Source organism: Eurypyga helias, unplaced genomic scaffold, assembly GCF_000690775.1.
Source record: "Eurypyga helias isolate BGI_N326 unplaced genomic scaffold, ASM69077v1 scaffold10522, whole genome shotgun sequence".
In the NCBI taxonomy this organism is placed as follows: Eukaryota; Metazoa; Chordata; class Aves; order Eurypygiformes; family Eurypygidae; genus Eurypyga; species Eurypyga helias.
The window spans coordinates 23,101-39,035 of NW_010234094.1; the positions used below are offsets into that span (position 1 = coordinate 23,101).

A 15,935-nucleotide genomic window follows, 5' to 3' on the forward strand; every position below is an offset into this window, starting at 1 on the left:
TGAGCAACCTGGTCTAGTGGAAGGTGTCCCTGCCCATGGCAGGGGGGTGGAAATAGATGGTCTGTAAGGTCCCTTCCAACCCAAAACATTCTGTGATTCTATGATGTTTTCTGCAATGTGGCTCTGGCTCCCAGGTGCATGAACACCCTGCTCACAAGTTAGTGTGTTTTAGTCAGTCTTATCTGTGACATGATGCCAGCACCCCTTACACATTCTGTTCAAGGGCATGTTGGTTTTATGAAGTCCTGTGACACAAAACTTATACTTAGTCAGAAACAAAGAGGAGCAGTTCCTGCGCATGCCCCTAAACTGCCCAACATCCAAGCTATCAGCTATGGAAACAAGCTGGAGCAACAAACAACCCAAGTGGATGATATGCTGCTTATCTGAAATAATCTCTCAAATACCATATTCTTAAAAGATCCCACCAAGTAGAATGTCAGTGCTCAAGGGGCAAATGCGAAGCACAGCAAGTATGGACTGGGTTTGTAAGGAGAAGCCATGACAGAAGGTTCGTGGGCCTTCAACCCATCTTTTTGTACACTCAACTGCTGTATTTGAATCTTTCAACGGTCCTTTTTTTCCACACTCCAACTATTCAAATACAAAGATCAGTCCTCCTTGTTTACCACTTCTAATCAAGGTTCAGTATCTATCCACAATTCTGGGTTAACAAGCTTCATGAAACCACTTTTTCCACTCAAAAACATCAATAGCAGCACTGTTTGTCGGCCACTCCAGCAGAATTTCTCTGCCAGTTTTTTTATCTATCTTTCTGGATATACCTTGGAGAAAAGGTCTCAGGTTAAACAATTGACACAACAATAGTCTTCAAGGCAATGCCTTACCCAATCCCCAAAGCAAACTTCAAATGCCCATCTGAAATGGCACTATCAACTTTCAAATCTGTGTCATGGATTTCCTAACACTGATAATGTTAATAAGCTTTAAAAGAAAGATACATACTTTAGACCTAATCCAAATCAGTTTTAATGCTATACAGCTTCTCTACAGAAAAGCTCCTGGGATACTGCTTACACTTTCTCTCTGCAAGAGCTGGCACAAAAGACAGACTCTTATACTACTCTCATATTACCATCTTCTGAGCATGAACCAAAATTAGAATAGATATGTCATCCTAAAGGAATTACTTCCTTTGTGTGATATGCATGAAAAATTAACTCAGATTCCACAGAAATAACTGAGTCAGTAAGTTTTAACTCATGTATACATAATCCTGTGAACAATTAAGCCAACAAAGCCTAATTTCTCATGGATTTGTATCTCTATTGGATGTCTCACACATACTCTCTATTTTCTAATAGAGAACACTAATTCTGCATTGCTCCAACAGCCTCTCCCCTCTACTGGGATATCTGTTTTCAGTTTTTCAATTGTCTTTGCAACTTATGTATCATATGTGATTGCATTAACAGAAAAGCAGATACACAATATAAGCAATGTGATTTCATCTCCTCAGCAAGTCAAAATTAAAAGTTCTTCTTGCTTTACCTGTTGGTATTCCTTTTCCTTCACCTTTATTTTCTGTTCTAAAGACTGACGAGCACTCTCAGCATTTTGTCTTTGGCAATTCAGCTCTTCTGACAATCTTTTCACTTTTTGCTCCATCATTTGGACCTACAATAATTTAGTTATCAATCACAAGTGTTAAAAACGCAAGTGACTTATTTACATTTATATGCATTCATATAAATAGACTGATTTCACCTATAACAATTGTTCTAGCATTCATATAACCTACAGCATAACTTTAGGTGGTACTATATAAATTCTTAGCAATCCAAAGTACTAAACTCATACTTGCTTATGTTAGTGGTCATATCTATAAAAGAATATATCCATATATAGTTAGGTGTGCAGATGTATACATATGTGTATATACACACACAAAATAAATACATCTTCAGAAAATCAGTGTCTGACAGTCTACAGAAATGTGCTGTATCTGACACTAAAAATAGGTTATATTTTCAGTACCTCAGGTTGCTATGAACTGAAGAATGACCACTAACTGCTGAACACTACATGTTTAGACTGAAAATACTTTGATATACAATTGAATTTCAGTGATGCAACATACTGACTTGGGTATGAAGAGGCAACAATCTACTTCAACACAGAAGTGGTTTTTTACAACTTAAACTTTAATTAAAAAAAAAATCAGTAGCCTATATTCTAGCTTAACTTCCACATTAAGAGTTTGTCAGCTTGTTAACTAAATCAGTTTATTATGTTAATATTACATTGCCTAAGAGCATGAAACAAGGTCCACCTAACTCCCTGAACAGAAAAACATTTTATTCCAAAAACAATCTATTGAGGCTAAATATGTACGATTTTCGGGTTCAATATGCTAAATATGTTCAATTTTTGGGTTTCCCCTCCCCCCCATGAGTTAAGAAAAATGGCAAACGGTGAGCAGTACTGTTCTCTTTTCCAGCAAAAAAGGGCTGTTTAATGACTCAGTGAAACAGTCCATCTGTCATAAAAGATAAGAAGCAGGTACTAATATTGGGATGTCTGGTTATTAGGCACAGACTGCAGGGATTGTGAGCTCCAATAAGATCAACTAGAAACTTGCCTGCAGAAGAGCTGCAGACCTCACAAGATGTAAGAATACTTGAAAACATAGAGGAGGTGTTGGGGTCAGGGTCTGTGATTATTACCAGTGATAGAAAAGTGCATAAGGGGCATGCCAAAATTAAATTCAAGCTAGAAGGCAGGAAACTAAAATCCAGAACCTCAATGCAATTCTACATGCAAAGCCCAGGGGGCAGACTGAGACCCCGTTTATTGTGAAAAAGAAAAACAGAACAGAAAGGAGCAACCTTCAGATGGCAGGACCAAAGGAACCTTCTGGGACAGGATGCTGCACTGCACCGTTAGGATGGGCTGCTCCTCAATTCAAACGGGGTCCATCAGTCCTATTCCTCCTCATCCTTCCCTAGGCATGTTCCTAGCTATATAACCCTGCCCTTTCCCTTACACTAGATTTAATGCCCCTTCACTCCTTAGTAAAACAAATTTGGCTCTCAAACCAGTAGAAAATTAAAAAGGCAAAATTAAACACAGAATAACCTAATAATTTAGGAAGTTGAATCAGGTCATCATTTGGGGAATCAAATAAGTGAAAAGAGACTTTTGCAGAGGAATTGACCTGTTAGGTGTTACTTGTCTTCCCACAAACTCACCATGGTGACACTGCTTTTTATATAGTCAGTGGACTGTGTCAAGAATATGATTTTACCTTGCTCCCAGCCAAGACTTCCCCTAAACCCATTCATCACAGAGCTAGCAATATCTGAATGTTGCTCTCAAAATTCAGACTGATTAACCCTCAACATGTAAAGGTTTATCTTTTTAAGGACCAATACAGGAATTGTGGGAAAGATCAATTTTCCACTATACTTAGGGGGCGTGTAGAAACATGCTGACAAATATGGATAACAATTATTACACTCTGAGAAGATGCACACAGAAAGAGCTTTTTTCTTATCCTGTAGGATGAATCAAAGTAGTAGGAAAGAAGCTGAGATAGATGGAAATATAAATATTCAAGGAATTATGACACCTGTGCACTACTTTGCCATATTTGCACAAATTTGCTATATGCTGTGAAAAAGGACTTTAAGAAGGTAATGAAGCTTGAGTAATCAAGAAAATAAACCAGACACCTTACTTGTTATCTTCAGTTTGAATTAAACTATTTTAAACACTGTCATTCTCTTCTTTGAATGAATGTGAGCAAAAATCTGAACTACATCACGTTGTTACATGTATCTATTTAAATACACTCTAAATTCTTGACTAGGCAAACTGTACTATCCAATTGGTTTCTGTACTATGAATCCAGACTCCTCAGCTTAGCTTGTGAAATCCTATTTAGAAGCTATACACGTTCTCAAATTTGTATAGCATTTTTACCTAGATCTTCTCTAAGTAATTTACAATCCAAAGACTGTGTCCCCACAACATCCTGTAGGATAAGTGACACTGATTTTTCAGCCAAAAAGTTGCATGACAGTCTCCTTAAGGGCAGATCTTGCCAGCAGATGTCATTGTTGCTCTGCGCAACTCCATCACAAAGTATTTTTTAGAGTTCCAGTCAATCTTGCCTGAGGATGAAATATATTCCTTCAGGTAGTACAAAAACTTTCCAGAAAACAGGCAACTGCTTACAAGTATTTACATTTTATAGGTCATACATATCAAACTAACACACACTTCTCAAAACTTGGTCCTCAGCAAATGCTCAAGAAACTTTTACCTGAGAATCTTGGTTCTTACTAAAATGGCTGAAAACAGACACAGGGTAGTGGGAATGAATTGTAAGGACAGTCAGAAGATGCGTGATGCAACATTTTACCTGTGTGGTAGCTTGATCAAGTTGTGTTCTCATCTGAGTCAGCTTATCTCTGGTTTTGTTCAGAATTTTATCTTTCTCTGTTAATTCTAGTTTCATTCTGTCCAGCTGCAGTTCAGCCTCTTGATGTTTATTCATATGGGATTTCTTAATTTTTTCTTGATCTTGCAATTGTTGTTCTAGGTCTTTAACAGTGGAATTTAACTCTGAATTTTAAAAACAGTCAAGATTAAGGATACTTTCTGCTTTGAAAGGTACATCATCTTCCAGGTACTCAAATATTCTAGTGTCTACACATCCCAAAATATTTGGTACGTTTTATAACAACCCAAGTTCCTGACACAGGCAGACACCCTGTAAAATGTTCAGCAAGCTAAAACCAAACCTTTCAGCCCTTCTACTACTATATCAATGACAAACTATCCAGACCAGAAGACAGTTGACTCTCAATTTATTGTTTCCACTTTGTAATATATGAGAACACAGCACTATGCAAGGACAGGCACAAATGCTGCAAAGGCAAAGTTCCTGTGCTGGTTTGGGGATTTTTGGGAGTTTTTTGTGCCTTTTTAAACACATGGAAATGTATCAGTTGACATATTTCATTATTTTTAAAAGGAAAGATATCCTCCATAAACATTTGTTTGGGGCAGCTGTGATCCCCTGCTTCAGAGGAAAAAAGTAAGAAAACTCATGGGTTGAGAAAAGAACAGGTTAATAACTGAACTAAAATGATGGTTCCAATAATACTAGTGATAACAATATAAAAGGAAAGATACTACTACTAAAAATTACAATAATACACAATGAAAAAATAACAATGAAGAGTGATACAACCACTCACCACCTGCTAGACAATGCCCAGACAGTCCCTCAGCAGCAATCCTCCCTGGCCAATTCCCCCCAGCTTACACACTGAACATGATGCCTTACGGCATGGAATATGCCTTCGGTCAGTCTGGGTCAGCTGTCCTGGCTGTGTCCCCTTCCCAGCTTCTTGTAGAGAGAAGGAGCCATGACCCTGCAGGGGACCCACTCTGGAGCAGGCTGCTCCTGAAGGATGCGTGGGAGGGACCCACACCAGAGCAGTTCACGAAGAACCACAGCTGGGAAGGACTCATGTTGGAGAAGTTGGTGGAGGACTGTCTCCTGTGGGAGGGGCCCCACAGTGAAGCAGGGGAAGAGTGAGGAGTCCGCCCTCTAAGCAGCGGAGAATGTGTGATGAACTGACCACAACCCCCATTCAACGGTCTCAAGCTGCGCCAGGGGAGGTTTAGATTGGACGTAAGGAAGAAGTTCTTCCCCGAAAGGGTTATCACGCACTGGAACAGGCTGCCCAGGGAGGTGGTGGAGTCACCATCCCTGGATGTGTTTAAGAGATGGGTGGATGAGGTGCTGAGAGATATGGTTTAGTGGCAGACAGAAACGGCTGGACTGGATGATCTCTAAGGTCTTTTCCAACCCAGTGATTCTATGATTCCACATCCCCTTGCACCCTCAGGCAGGGGTGAGGAGATAGAGTGCATTTGATCTTGCAAAGAAGGGAGGTGTGGGAAGAAAGTGTTTTGAGATTGGCCTTTAGTTCTCTTTTTACATTGATGATAAATTAGTATTTTTCCCCAAGTCAAGTCTGTTTTGCTTGTGACACCAATTGCTGAATGACCCCTTCCTGTCCTTATCTCAACCCACGAGCATTTTATCATATTTTCTCTCCCTCATCTAGCTGAGGAGGTGAGTGGCAGAGCAGCTTTGGTAGGCACCTGGCCTTCAGCCAGGGTTAACCCACCATACCAGCACACTGCCAAAGGCAACAAGTATTTTTCTCTTTTCCTCACTAAAGCACTAATTTCAATGCCTCCCTTCTATCCACATTCCAGCTTTCATGAAACCATCTAGGAGACTGCTTCTGGGTTTTAAAGACACACATCATATACCTTGGTTCTGTGCTTTCAGCTGGATCACGAGCGAAGAATTACAATTCTCGGCAAAGCTGGTGTCGAATTCCTTCTCTGATATTAAGCTAGAATTTGTTTCTGTTTCCCATGGAAAAGAAGATGTTGTAGCACTTCCCCTTGCAGGTGTTTCTTGATTTCTAGATGGCGTCTTTTCTTGTTGCCATGAAAACACAGATGAGGAAGCCTGATGCCGAGCAATCTCCCTGTGACTCAAAGAGCTTTGAGCTCGAGGCTGACTTATTTTCTGTGTCCAAGAAAAAAAGGATCTACCTTTACACAGCTCTATATCCAACATATAAAACCATAATAAATTAAGTAGATAATTGGTCATTTCACATTTTTATCATCCACCACTGCAATCTACAAGTTCATATAATTATCCTTTATACTACATAAATAACTAACTCTGGTGTCCAACAATAGCTGTTTCTTAAAAATGCAAACCAGGATCTCAAAAAAAAGTTTGATGTGTGTTTCTTTAAGTTACATACCCAGATTTTTGTCTTTTTCAAGAGAGATCCCATCATTTACCTCCTCTAATTCTTTCAAAATTGAAGCCTACATTTTTACAGGCAAGTGCTGACACAAGCAAGCTGTGAGAAATATAGCAGTCTAGACTAACATATCCGATACCGGACCCACACTTAGTTCTTCTGGACAAACACAGGTAAATTCAGAACAGGCTTATTCAAACTTATACACACAGAATACCCCAAAATTGCAACAATAAATATGCCAGGTACCAGCTTTCAATCTCTTTCCACAAAACAACAAAAAAATTAAGTAGACCCAAAATACTAGGGGTTTTTTCCCCTATTTAAATAAATTTAAAAAAAAAAAAACACACCAAACCCAACACTCGAACACTAAATCTCCTATTATATTTAACTGGATTTTTCAAGTGCCTGTCATTTGACTTTATTTTCTTTTAAACTAAAGCCCTAAACAAGGTAATACCCAGTCTGACTTCTGAGTCCAACCAGAGAATATATTACATAGGAATAGCTGTGTTATAACCAGAAATCTATGTAGTCCAAAATACCGCCACCAACCCCCTGAAGTAGCTTTGATAGATAAAGACCATAAAAGCTTAGCCATGCATATTGTAACCATTCCCCTTATCTGCCATTTAAATTTACAGCATTAGAGACAAAAGTTTGAATCCAGGAAATTAAGGGGAATTAATTGTTTTCACTAAAATACTTTATTGTAAAAGGGCCAAAATGCAAACAGATCTAAAAGGGAAGGTACATATAGTCTGTGACAGAGTTCTGCCATTTAACACAGTACAGTGTAATAAAAGTTTTTATTCTGAGCTTGCAGAGCTGGTACTGTAATTATGCCTCATGAAAAATATGGAAATGGCGACTCCCTGTTTCCTCTCTTGATCCTCACTCATCTTCATACCTTCCACTTCTACCGTATCCGTTTGGAGACAAGATGAACAGAATTTGCAAGAAATATTCAAGACTTAGAGCTCTTTGGCTATATATGGGCAAAGAATATTTTCTCATTCGTTCTTAATTCTTCTCCTAAGAAGTTCTTTTTTTGTCATTGGTGAACATAATGTCAACGTTTTCAAGAGAACTAGCCACAATAATTATTTAAATTGCTTCCTGGCAGCATTTCATTAAATTTGGAGTCTGAAGGTACCAGATATGCATTGTTCAGATTATGTTTTCCAGATGCATTACTTTTTTTTTCTTCTCACTAGATTTTACTTACTAACTTAATTACTGCAATTATTTAGTATTACTAAATACTGCGTGGTCTTCAACCATATTATTCTACTTTCAGATCAGTAATGAATAGGCTGAGTAGCCCAGTTCTCTCTCCACTCCTTTTCAAGCACCACCACTGATCATTCCCCAGCTGCAAAAACTGACCATTCATTCCTAGCCCCCCATCTTCACTTTTAAATTCATCACAACTCCCCCTTATCAAAACAATTTCCTTTTTTCAGAGGTTTGTGGAACATTAAAACAGTCACACTGAACTCACATTCTCTAATTTATTCTTAAAAAAACAAACAAAACCTTTGAAAATGTGAGGCATGATTACCCTTTATAAATAAACCATTAATCTTTTCACTATGTATGTCTAACATACATCAATCCATCACATGTACATCAATCAACACATTGGTTTAAGTTCCCAACAATGTGCCCAGGATAAGAATCTGGCCTGACTAAACTACCTTTCTAGACATCAGCACTCTAAGTATTTTTAAAAATTGGCATTAAACTGTCACCTTCCAGTGTCAGAGAAGAATAAAAATCAATGCTATTCCACAGTCCCACACTGCAATGCCCTGGCAATTCATATGGTAAATATTAACCATATCTAGTTATTTTTATTACTATTTATTTTATCAATCTATTTTAAGACTAATTTTGAGGCTTTGCCAGAGATTCAACCCCAATAAAGGCAGGCTTTGCTACAGACAACTTTTTAAGCCTTTAGATAGTAAATACCAAACAAAAAATTATTTCCGCTTTTGTGAAATGGCCCTTTTTTCTTTGAGGGCTTTCACATCTTAGTCATTTATTTGCCTCTGATTCCCCAATATAGTTCCTACTACTTACGTGTTTGAAAAAAATTACTAGTTTTCATTTGTTAGGGGAGTTATTTCTCAATCTTTTCAAGGCTATTATCCTATCATATTTAACTTAGCAAAAGTTGCAGTGTTTTCTCTTGTCTTTGCTTGCACAAGACAATTTTTGAAGGATGTGTTCTCATTTCTAATGTCCATCTTTCCTTTGCTATTCAATTATGCTGCGGGTTCTCCAAGAATAATTCTTAATAGCAGTACACACAACTTAATTTTTTTTCCACTATACTTTATGTGTTGCAGAATATATTTCTAGTTTTCCACTCCATTTTTCAAGTTCACTCAGTAGTTACTCTATCACACATACTATTCTCAAGAGATACATACCTTAACCTGGATGGTTCTCAGTTCTATTTCTAGCCTTTTTCTTTCTTGTACTTCTTTCTTGTACTTTTCTTCTAGTTCTTCAAACTTAGCATCTACAAAGACAAGACGCATACTTCTTCATGATCTAACTTTATACATGGCTAAACTTTTCTATGCTATTGTTATCACAGGAATAAAAATGAACAGCTACCAGCAATGTCAGATCATGAGGAAGAAAAAACTATATATATAATACACTCAGTAATTTAGGACCTCAAAAATACACTGGTAGAACTTGACATTAGAATGAAAACACAACTGTTAATAGTAAGGATCCAATGCCAGAATTCTTTCTTTTATTTTTATTGTCTATAAAAAAGGTGTATCTATAAATACATATACACATTAAAAACTAAATGCATATAACAGGTGTTACATGTTTTTTAAAAAAACTAATGTATGTATATATAAACAAATTTTTTCTACCAGATGCCCATTAGCATCAATGTTGCTAAGAAATAACCAGAAAATAAGGCTGGGTCTCTTCCTTGAGTTCCTTTCAAAAGCAATAGGAATTGAACAAATAATTTATTTAGGATTCTTCCACTGAAATTGTAAGAGGAGCATATCAGTCCAAAACAAGTGTCTTGCTTCCCTTTTCTTGTATGAATATAATCCTACAGCTCTCAAGAAAACTCTAAAACTAGATGGCTCTGTAGCAGTCCAGGGAGTAGTTGAGTTGTCCCACTATACTCTGCACTGGTACAGCCCCACCTCAAGTACTGTGTGCAGTTTTGGTTGCCTCAGTATAAAAGACATCAGACTACCAAAGCATGCCCAGAGGAGGGCAACAAAGATTGTGAAAGGTCTTGAGCACCAGACTTATGAGGAGCAGCTGAGGTAACTTGGTTTGTTTAGCTTGGAGAAGAGAAAGCTGAGGGGTGACCTCGCTGAAATCTACAACTTCCTCAAGACAGGCAGCAGAGGAGGAAGGTGCTGTCTGGTGACCAGAGACAGGACACAAGGAAATGGGTTGAGGTTGTGTCAGGGGAAGTTTAGATTGGGCATTAGGAAAAGGTTCTTCACTGAGAGGGTGGTTGGTCACTGGAACAGGCTACCTGGGGAAGTGGTCAAGGCACCAAGCCTGTCAGAGTTCAAGGGATGACAGTTGTATGGTTTACTTTTAGATAATCCTGCAAGGAGCAGGGAGTTGGACTCTGTCATCCTTATGGGTCCCTTCCCACTTGAGATATCTATGGTCTTAATACAATTTAAGACTCCAGCTTTCAAAGGAGAAAACCTCCCCAGCAATTAGATTTTTAATCTAATCCCCATTCCAGGAGTGCCACATATAGTGGAATGTTTGAAAATGCCACCACTGTACCCCTTTTATATGTATAGAGAAATAAAAGAAACAAGAGTGAAAAAAAGTATCTCGAATTTCACATCAAAATAAGACCGAGATGCCAAATTCACAGAACATTTGTTCACAGCAAAGAAAGAGGTAAAGGGCATGCAGAATATTGAACCCAAAGTCTTTCAACATAAACACATAAGGGTGTCTGGTTACAGAACAGTTCTCCAGTTAAGGAAACTTTCTTTTGTCTTTCCAGTTCATTCAAATATTAAGTCTATTTGATGTCACTAATCTGAAGATAGAAGTGATGCTTTGCGATGGACACAGTGCATAAATTGTGCAGATTATCATGCACAATAACAGTTTAAATAAAAAGTAATTTTCTAAAGAAATAACATGGCTGTTGACTGAACTTAGAGTACCTGTGGCACATGAAGGAAGAAGTTCTCTCTTCACTCAGGAAGGGAAAAAGCTGACACTAGGAACAGGCATTCAAAAAATTGCTGCCACCTGTTGATGAATATTCCTATTACTATTCTAAGTCCATCAGTGCAGCACTGAAAAAATGTAATATTTGCAATGAGTGTGCAACCTGCACTAATAATTAACTTGGAACCTGCAGTGCCATGAATTTAGATGCTGCCATAATAAGCTATATAACAGGGACTAGGCAACTCAGTACACGCATAATGTTCAAAATACTACTCCACCTTCTAAGAAAAGTGACAGTTCCTTATCTGTGCTGGATAAAGAAAAAACCATTTACCATTATGACTTTGAACTGGTGTTAAAAGAGCAGTAAAACTTTTCTGTGGACTGCCACTGAACGATAAATCTCCTGCAACTGATGTTTGCTGGCTTCTCTCAAGCTCACATTTGTATCTGTTTGAGAAAGAACCAGCAGCAGAAGTTAGTAATAGAAAAAAGTCAATTATCTATTTTTAAGAGCCTGAAACACAAAAATAAATTACATGATTCCAAAAACATAGTTTAAAGATCAAGTCAAGACACATTCACTGAAAGATTAAGTATTTATAACACAGAATTATAAAGAGTATATTTTGTTTCAACATATTTAAATCAATGACATAGGAGTCAAAAGGTAAAAACAACACCAAACCCAAAGTAGATGAAAATCAGAACTGCTTAAGATCTCCCTGTGTGAAGCTCTAATCCAGCTAAACACACGCAATACTAGTTTGGAGGCTACACTGCAACTTTTGTCCTGCCCAGCAAGCATAGGTTGATAAGACAAACAGTCCCAGGTTGCAGCCCATCACATCAGTGACTCCACAACCTGCCTTTCCATTTCCCCTCCTTTTTACAGCAGACCACCAATAACGCCCCTCCCACTGGGTTGTCCATTGATATGAAGTGCCAAATCATCAGTTATCAGCATAAAACAAAAGAGAACCAAATACAAACCGAAAAGTGATTGCCAAGGTCAAGCTACATGTAGTTACGTACGATGATTGTTTGTACTGGACAGCTATGCAAAGTAACAATAACGGGAAGGAGAGAATTTGGTAAACTGGACTTAATTTTGGGAATGGGTAAGTGGAACACATACGCTCAGCCCAACACCTCTCTGGCCCAACATTTGAAGCAGACACACACAACAGGAGTGTGGCTCTATCAGCCCTGTTGAATCTCACTAGATCTGACTGCTCTCAGCAACCCTTACACAAAGCCAGTGTTTCTATATGTCCTAAGTGATTTTGTTGAAATTTAGAATCTTGTCACAGCAGTCAAGCAATTCAACTACCCTTAACTTTCCCCAAGCAGGAGCAGAGCAATGGGAAAAAACAACCTAAAAAACCCAGAAAGACCACCACAGCTTCCTCTTTATTTGCTTCTACCAGGGCATGTATGAGGCAACCCATCCAAAAGTTAAAGGAATGAAAGATATTTCAGGAAAAAAAAAAAACCACCACACCCTCACAAACCAAAAAGCAAACCATGAAGAAATCTATTATCACAGACTCACCCCTCTGTGATGGTAATTCCGCATGACTAGGAGTAGCGCAATAGTTTAGTGCATAGGCAGGATACTCAGCCTTATCTGAAACTTCGTGTGTTTCAAAATACTTTTATTCCAGAATGGAGGGTGCCCCCAGCAAGTTCAGCAGACAAAGTTCCTTTCACTATGGGCAACCTTTGCATTTGTGTAGCACACTCAGCTAAAGGGTTTTACATGCATCTGCACTACAGATTGTTTTATTGTATGAATTGCATTCCACCTCTACAGACAGCACACACACACACTCTCAGTGCTCACAAGCTGAGGTGTTTGAATGAGGCACTTTACCAAAGCAACTGGATTGAGTGATTCAGACACAGCACCATTGCTTTTGGCAACTTCCTCTTCCACTCCAATGCCTCCTTATTCCAGCTGTCCTATTTTATTGGTAGACTTGACCTTACAGGCTGAATTCACTGTGTACTTTCCTTGTAACTCCAAGCTCTCTGCAAGTAATTTTTGCCAAGTGACTCAGCTGTGCTAGTTTTTTTTAATAATCACAGAATGCATGAATCCCTTTCCATATGACACTGCAAAATTCCCCAGATTAAGCAGGAACTACAGTTGCTGCTTCAAGTGGCATGCAGATTTATGTAGAAATCTATGTATGCAAAACCAGGCCAGTGTTCTGAAATTCTGGTCACAAAATGTAAAAGTATGAGAAACTGGAAGACCAGAAAGGACACATTAAGCAAGCAAAACATGAGAAATAACTCTTGTACATAAGTTAGAGACATAGAGCAAGTCCTCACCTTTTCAGTTCTTGTTCTAGTCTTTCAATGTCTTTCTTGCTGGAATTCAGCTGCCCTGACTGAATATTGACTTGAGATTCTTTTACTTGAAGATCATGTGAAATTTTCTGCTTTGCTTTCTCAAGACTATCACACAATTCCATCAAGCTCTGGTTCTCTCTTTTTAGTGTTGCAGCTTCGTTTTTTTCATTTTCAACCTAGTTGGAATATAGACTATTTTAAAAAATTACTCACATCCTTTCTATACTTCTATGCAATTATGATTTTAATTAACACAAAGTTCACATACTGTTATGTTCTTGCTAGCATTTCAAAATCCTGACAGCACTAAAAACCTCAGATATACACATTGTTTAGGTACACTTGGGTGTGAACATAACCACGTTTCCTAAAATTCAACTTGTCCATATTAACAATTTTTACTTATTGACTGGAAAGAACCTCATTAAACTTTCAATCATCAATCCTTTAAGCCTAATAATCCACACTAGTCTGTATCCTTCACCAATTGATAGGCTGGAAAGAGCAGTAGAGCTTTAGCAACCAGAATACCTTGACTCACTAAGCAGAGAATACACAATGATTATCAAGAGTCACAGCTTTTAAATTTGAAATGGAGCCTGGCAATAGAGATGTCCTTTTCTTCCCATCCAGCTTCCAAGGGGCAGGCTACATCTTTGCACAACTTTTTTTTTGGCTGAGAAGTACCAAGTATTAGCTGCTGCTTCTAAGAATTTTACAGTACAACTATTTGAGCCCGTTCTTTTTGTGTGGGGAACACAACACTACCTCTGGATGTTTTGAGACCGGTACCTGGAAACTCACAAGAAGAAAATCCAAAGAAAACTACTAGGCTTAAATATTGCTACAAACTGTATCAGCTTAAAGGAAATAAAAAACAACCTTTGCAAACTGCCTCTTAGCTGTACTCAAACACTACAAAACAGAATTCAACCAAATGGGTCACTTCTGACCAAGAATGTCTCTAGTTTCCTGGCTAGAGGGTTGGCAGGGTAGAGCCAGGAGAGTTGTAAAATTACAGCCCTAAAAATATATATAAAAAAACCTCACAAAAAAACACACAAAACAAAAACAAAACCCAACCAAATCCCAAAATACAGTCTCTGAGGAGAAACTGGAGATCTACATAAACTGAGTAAAAGATGAGACAGGCATATGCAAGCAAGGTGAAACAGTTAAGAGGCTGTCAATTGTGCAGCTCTGCATCAAAACAGGTCTAGTCATTATCAAGATTTTTAACAGGCATAAAGTAATTTCTTTTATTAATCGTAAAGAGAAGTCTTGAAAAAAAGCAAATAAATACCCAGAGATGGACAATGATGCCAAAGACTGAGACAAGGCAGGAATTCTCTTAAGAGAATGAGAGCTAAACAGAAAGGAGAACATGATGAGTATGAAGTGTGATGAAGATACACAGTTTATAGTTCCATGCTATCTCTCCAGTCAGCCAGTGGAAAGAAATCGAACACTAATCCACGCTCCAACAACAATCAGGTAAGTCTTTGTAATTGTGTTTGGCACAGGAAGCAGCGTTTTAGGGAAACAACTGCAGTACCTACATTACCTTCTGTTTCTGTTTTTGCAAAGCTGCCTCCAAAGACTCAAACTGGAATTGTCTTTGCTGACGCTCCTTTTTAAGCTTGTCTACTTGACTTTCCAACTCAAGAATCTTCTGAAGGACTCTGGGAGAGAGGCCTTCTTTCCATTCCTCCACAGCCCAGCTCATACTGATAGGATTCTTGTTTACTACAAACTGGATAATAGTATGCCTGAAACACAAAACTACAATTAGACCATAAAAGTGGTTAAATAAGACATCCTTTCAAATAAATTCCATGTTTAAGCTTAGTAGTGATTAGAACACAGGATTTTACAGCCTTGAGTTGCAGGGTTCCTGATCTAAACACCAAGCAGCAGCTTTTAATATCAGGTCCTATCTTCATACACTTCTGTCCAATTAAAATTAGAGTTTAAAGCTTCACATTAATCAATCCCCTAACAATAACAGGGTTTATAACCTTATAATTACATCTGACTGTTGCACTTCACAAAGCTGCCCTCCACACCTTATTTTGATATTCACACTGCAGAAAGTCATCAGTACTGTGACTGTCTTTGTCACAGTACTTCAGCGTTTAGTCGGAAGGCCTTGCCAAAACCCATGGCTTGGTTTCAGGTGGCAGTTGTGCTCCTTTACTGTAGTTTTTCAAACCAATACTACTGCTCTTGGGGCACTGAGAGTGCTCTCTGCTGGCAGACAGGCCTGCATGGCTTGACGCATTCCTACCGTTTTATTTGTTGCAGTGACTCCGCCTTCAGGGGCCCTGGCACGAGCTCACCCTCTCAAAACATCGGCACAGCTCAGACACCGTTTGTGAGAGAAATTACCTCAAAGTAACTGAAACTCGAGACCAACAGCGGACGGACAGGCCTCTCCCGAGAGCAGGGGGCTCCACGCAGGGAGCCTCTCCGCGGCGTTGCGGGCGGCGGCACGCCGGCCCCTCACGGGGACGCACTCACACCCTGTGG

At 38.7% G+C, this 15,935-nt stretch overlaps 1 protein-coding gene across 1 annotated transcript in view; it reads right to left on the reverse strand.

Moving 5' to 3' along the window:
• Positions 1-15,157, reverse strand: part of CENPF (centromere protein F, 350/400kDa) — a gene marked incomplete at its 3' end in the record, with an annotated part of 37,870 nt that extends 22,713 nt beyond the window's left edge. The window contains exons 1-7 of the mRNA XM_010161939.1: positions 14,971-15,157; positions 13,386-13,582; positions 11,380-11,495; positions 9,278-9,369; positions 6,319-6,583; positions 4,388-4,590; positions 1,513-1,638 (exon numbers count right to left, since the gene is read on the reverse strand). Coding sequence (XP_010160241.1) covers positions 1,513-1,638; positions 4,388-4,590; positions 6,319-6,583; positions 9,278-9,369; positions 11,380-11,495; positions 13,386-13,582; positions 14,971-15,132 — 1,161 coding nt within the window. The remainder of the gene's footprint in view (positions 1-1,512; positions 1,639-4,387; positions 4,591-6,318; positions 6,584-9,277; positions 9,370-11,379; positions 11,496-13,385; positions 13,583-14,970) is intronic.
• Positions 15,158-15,935: the final 778 nt, after the last annotated feature.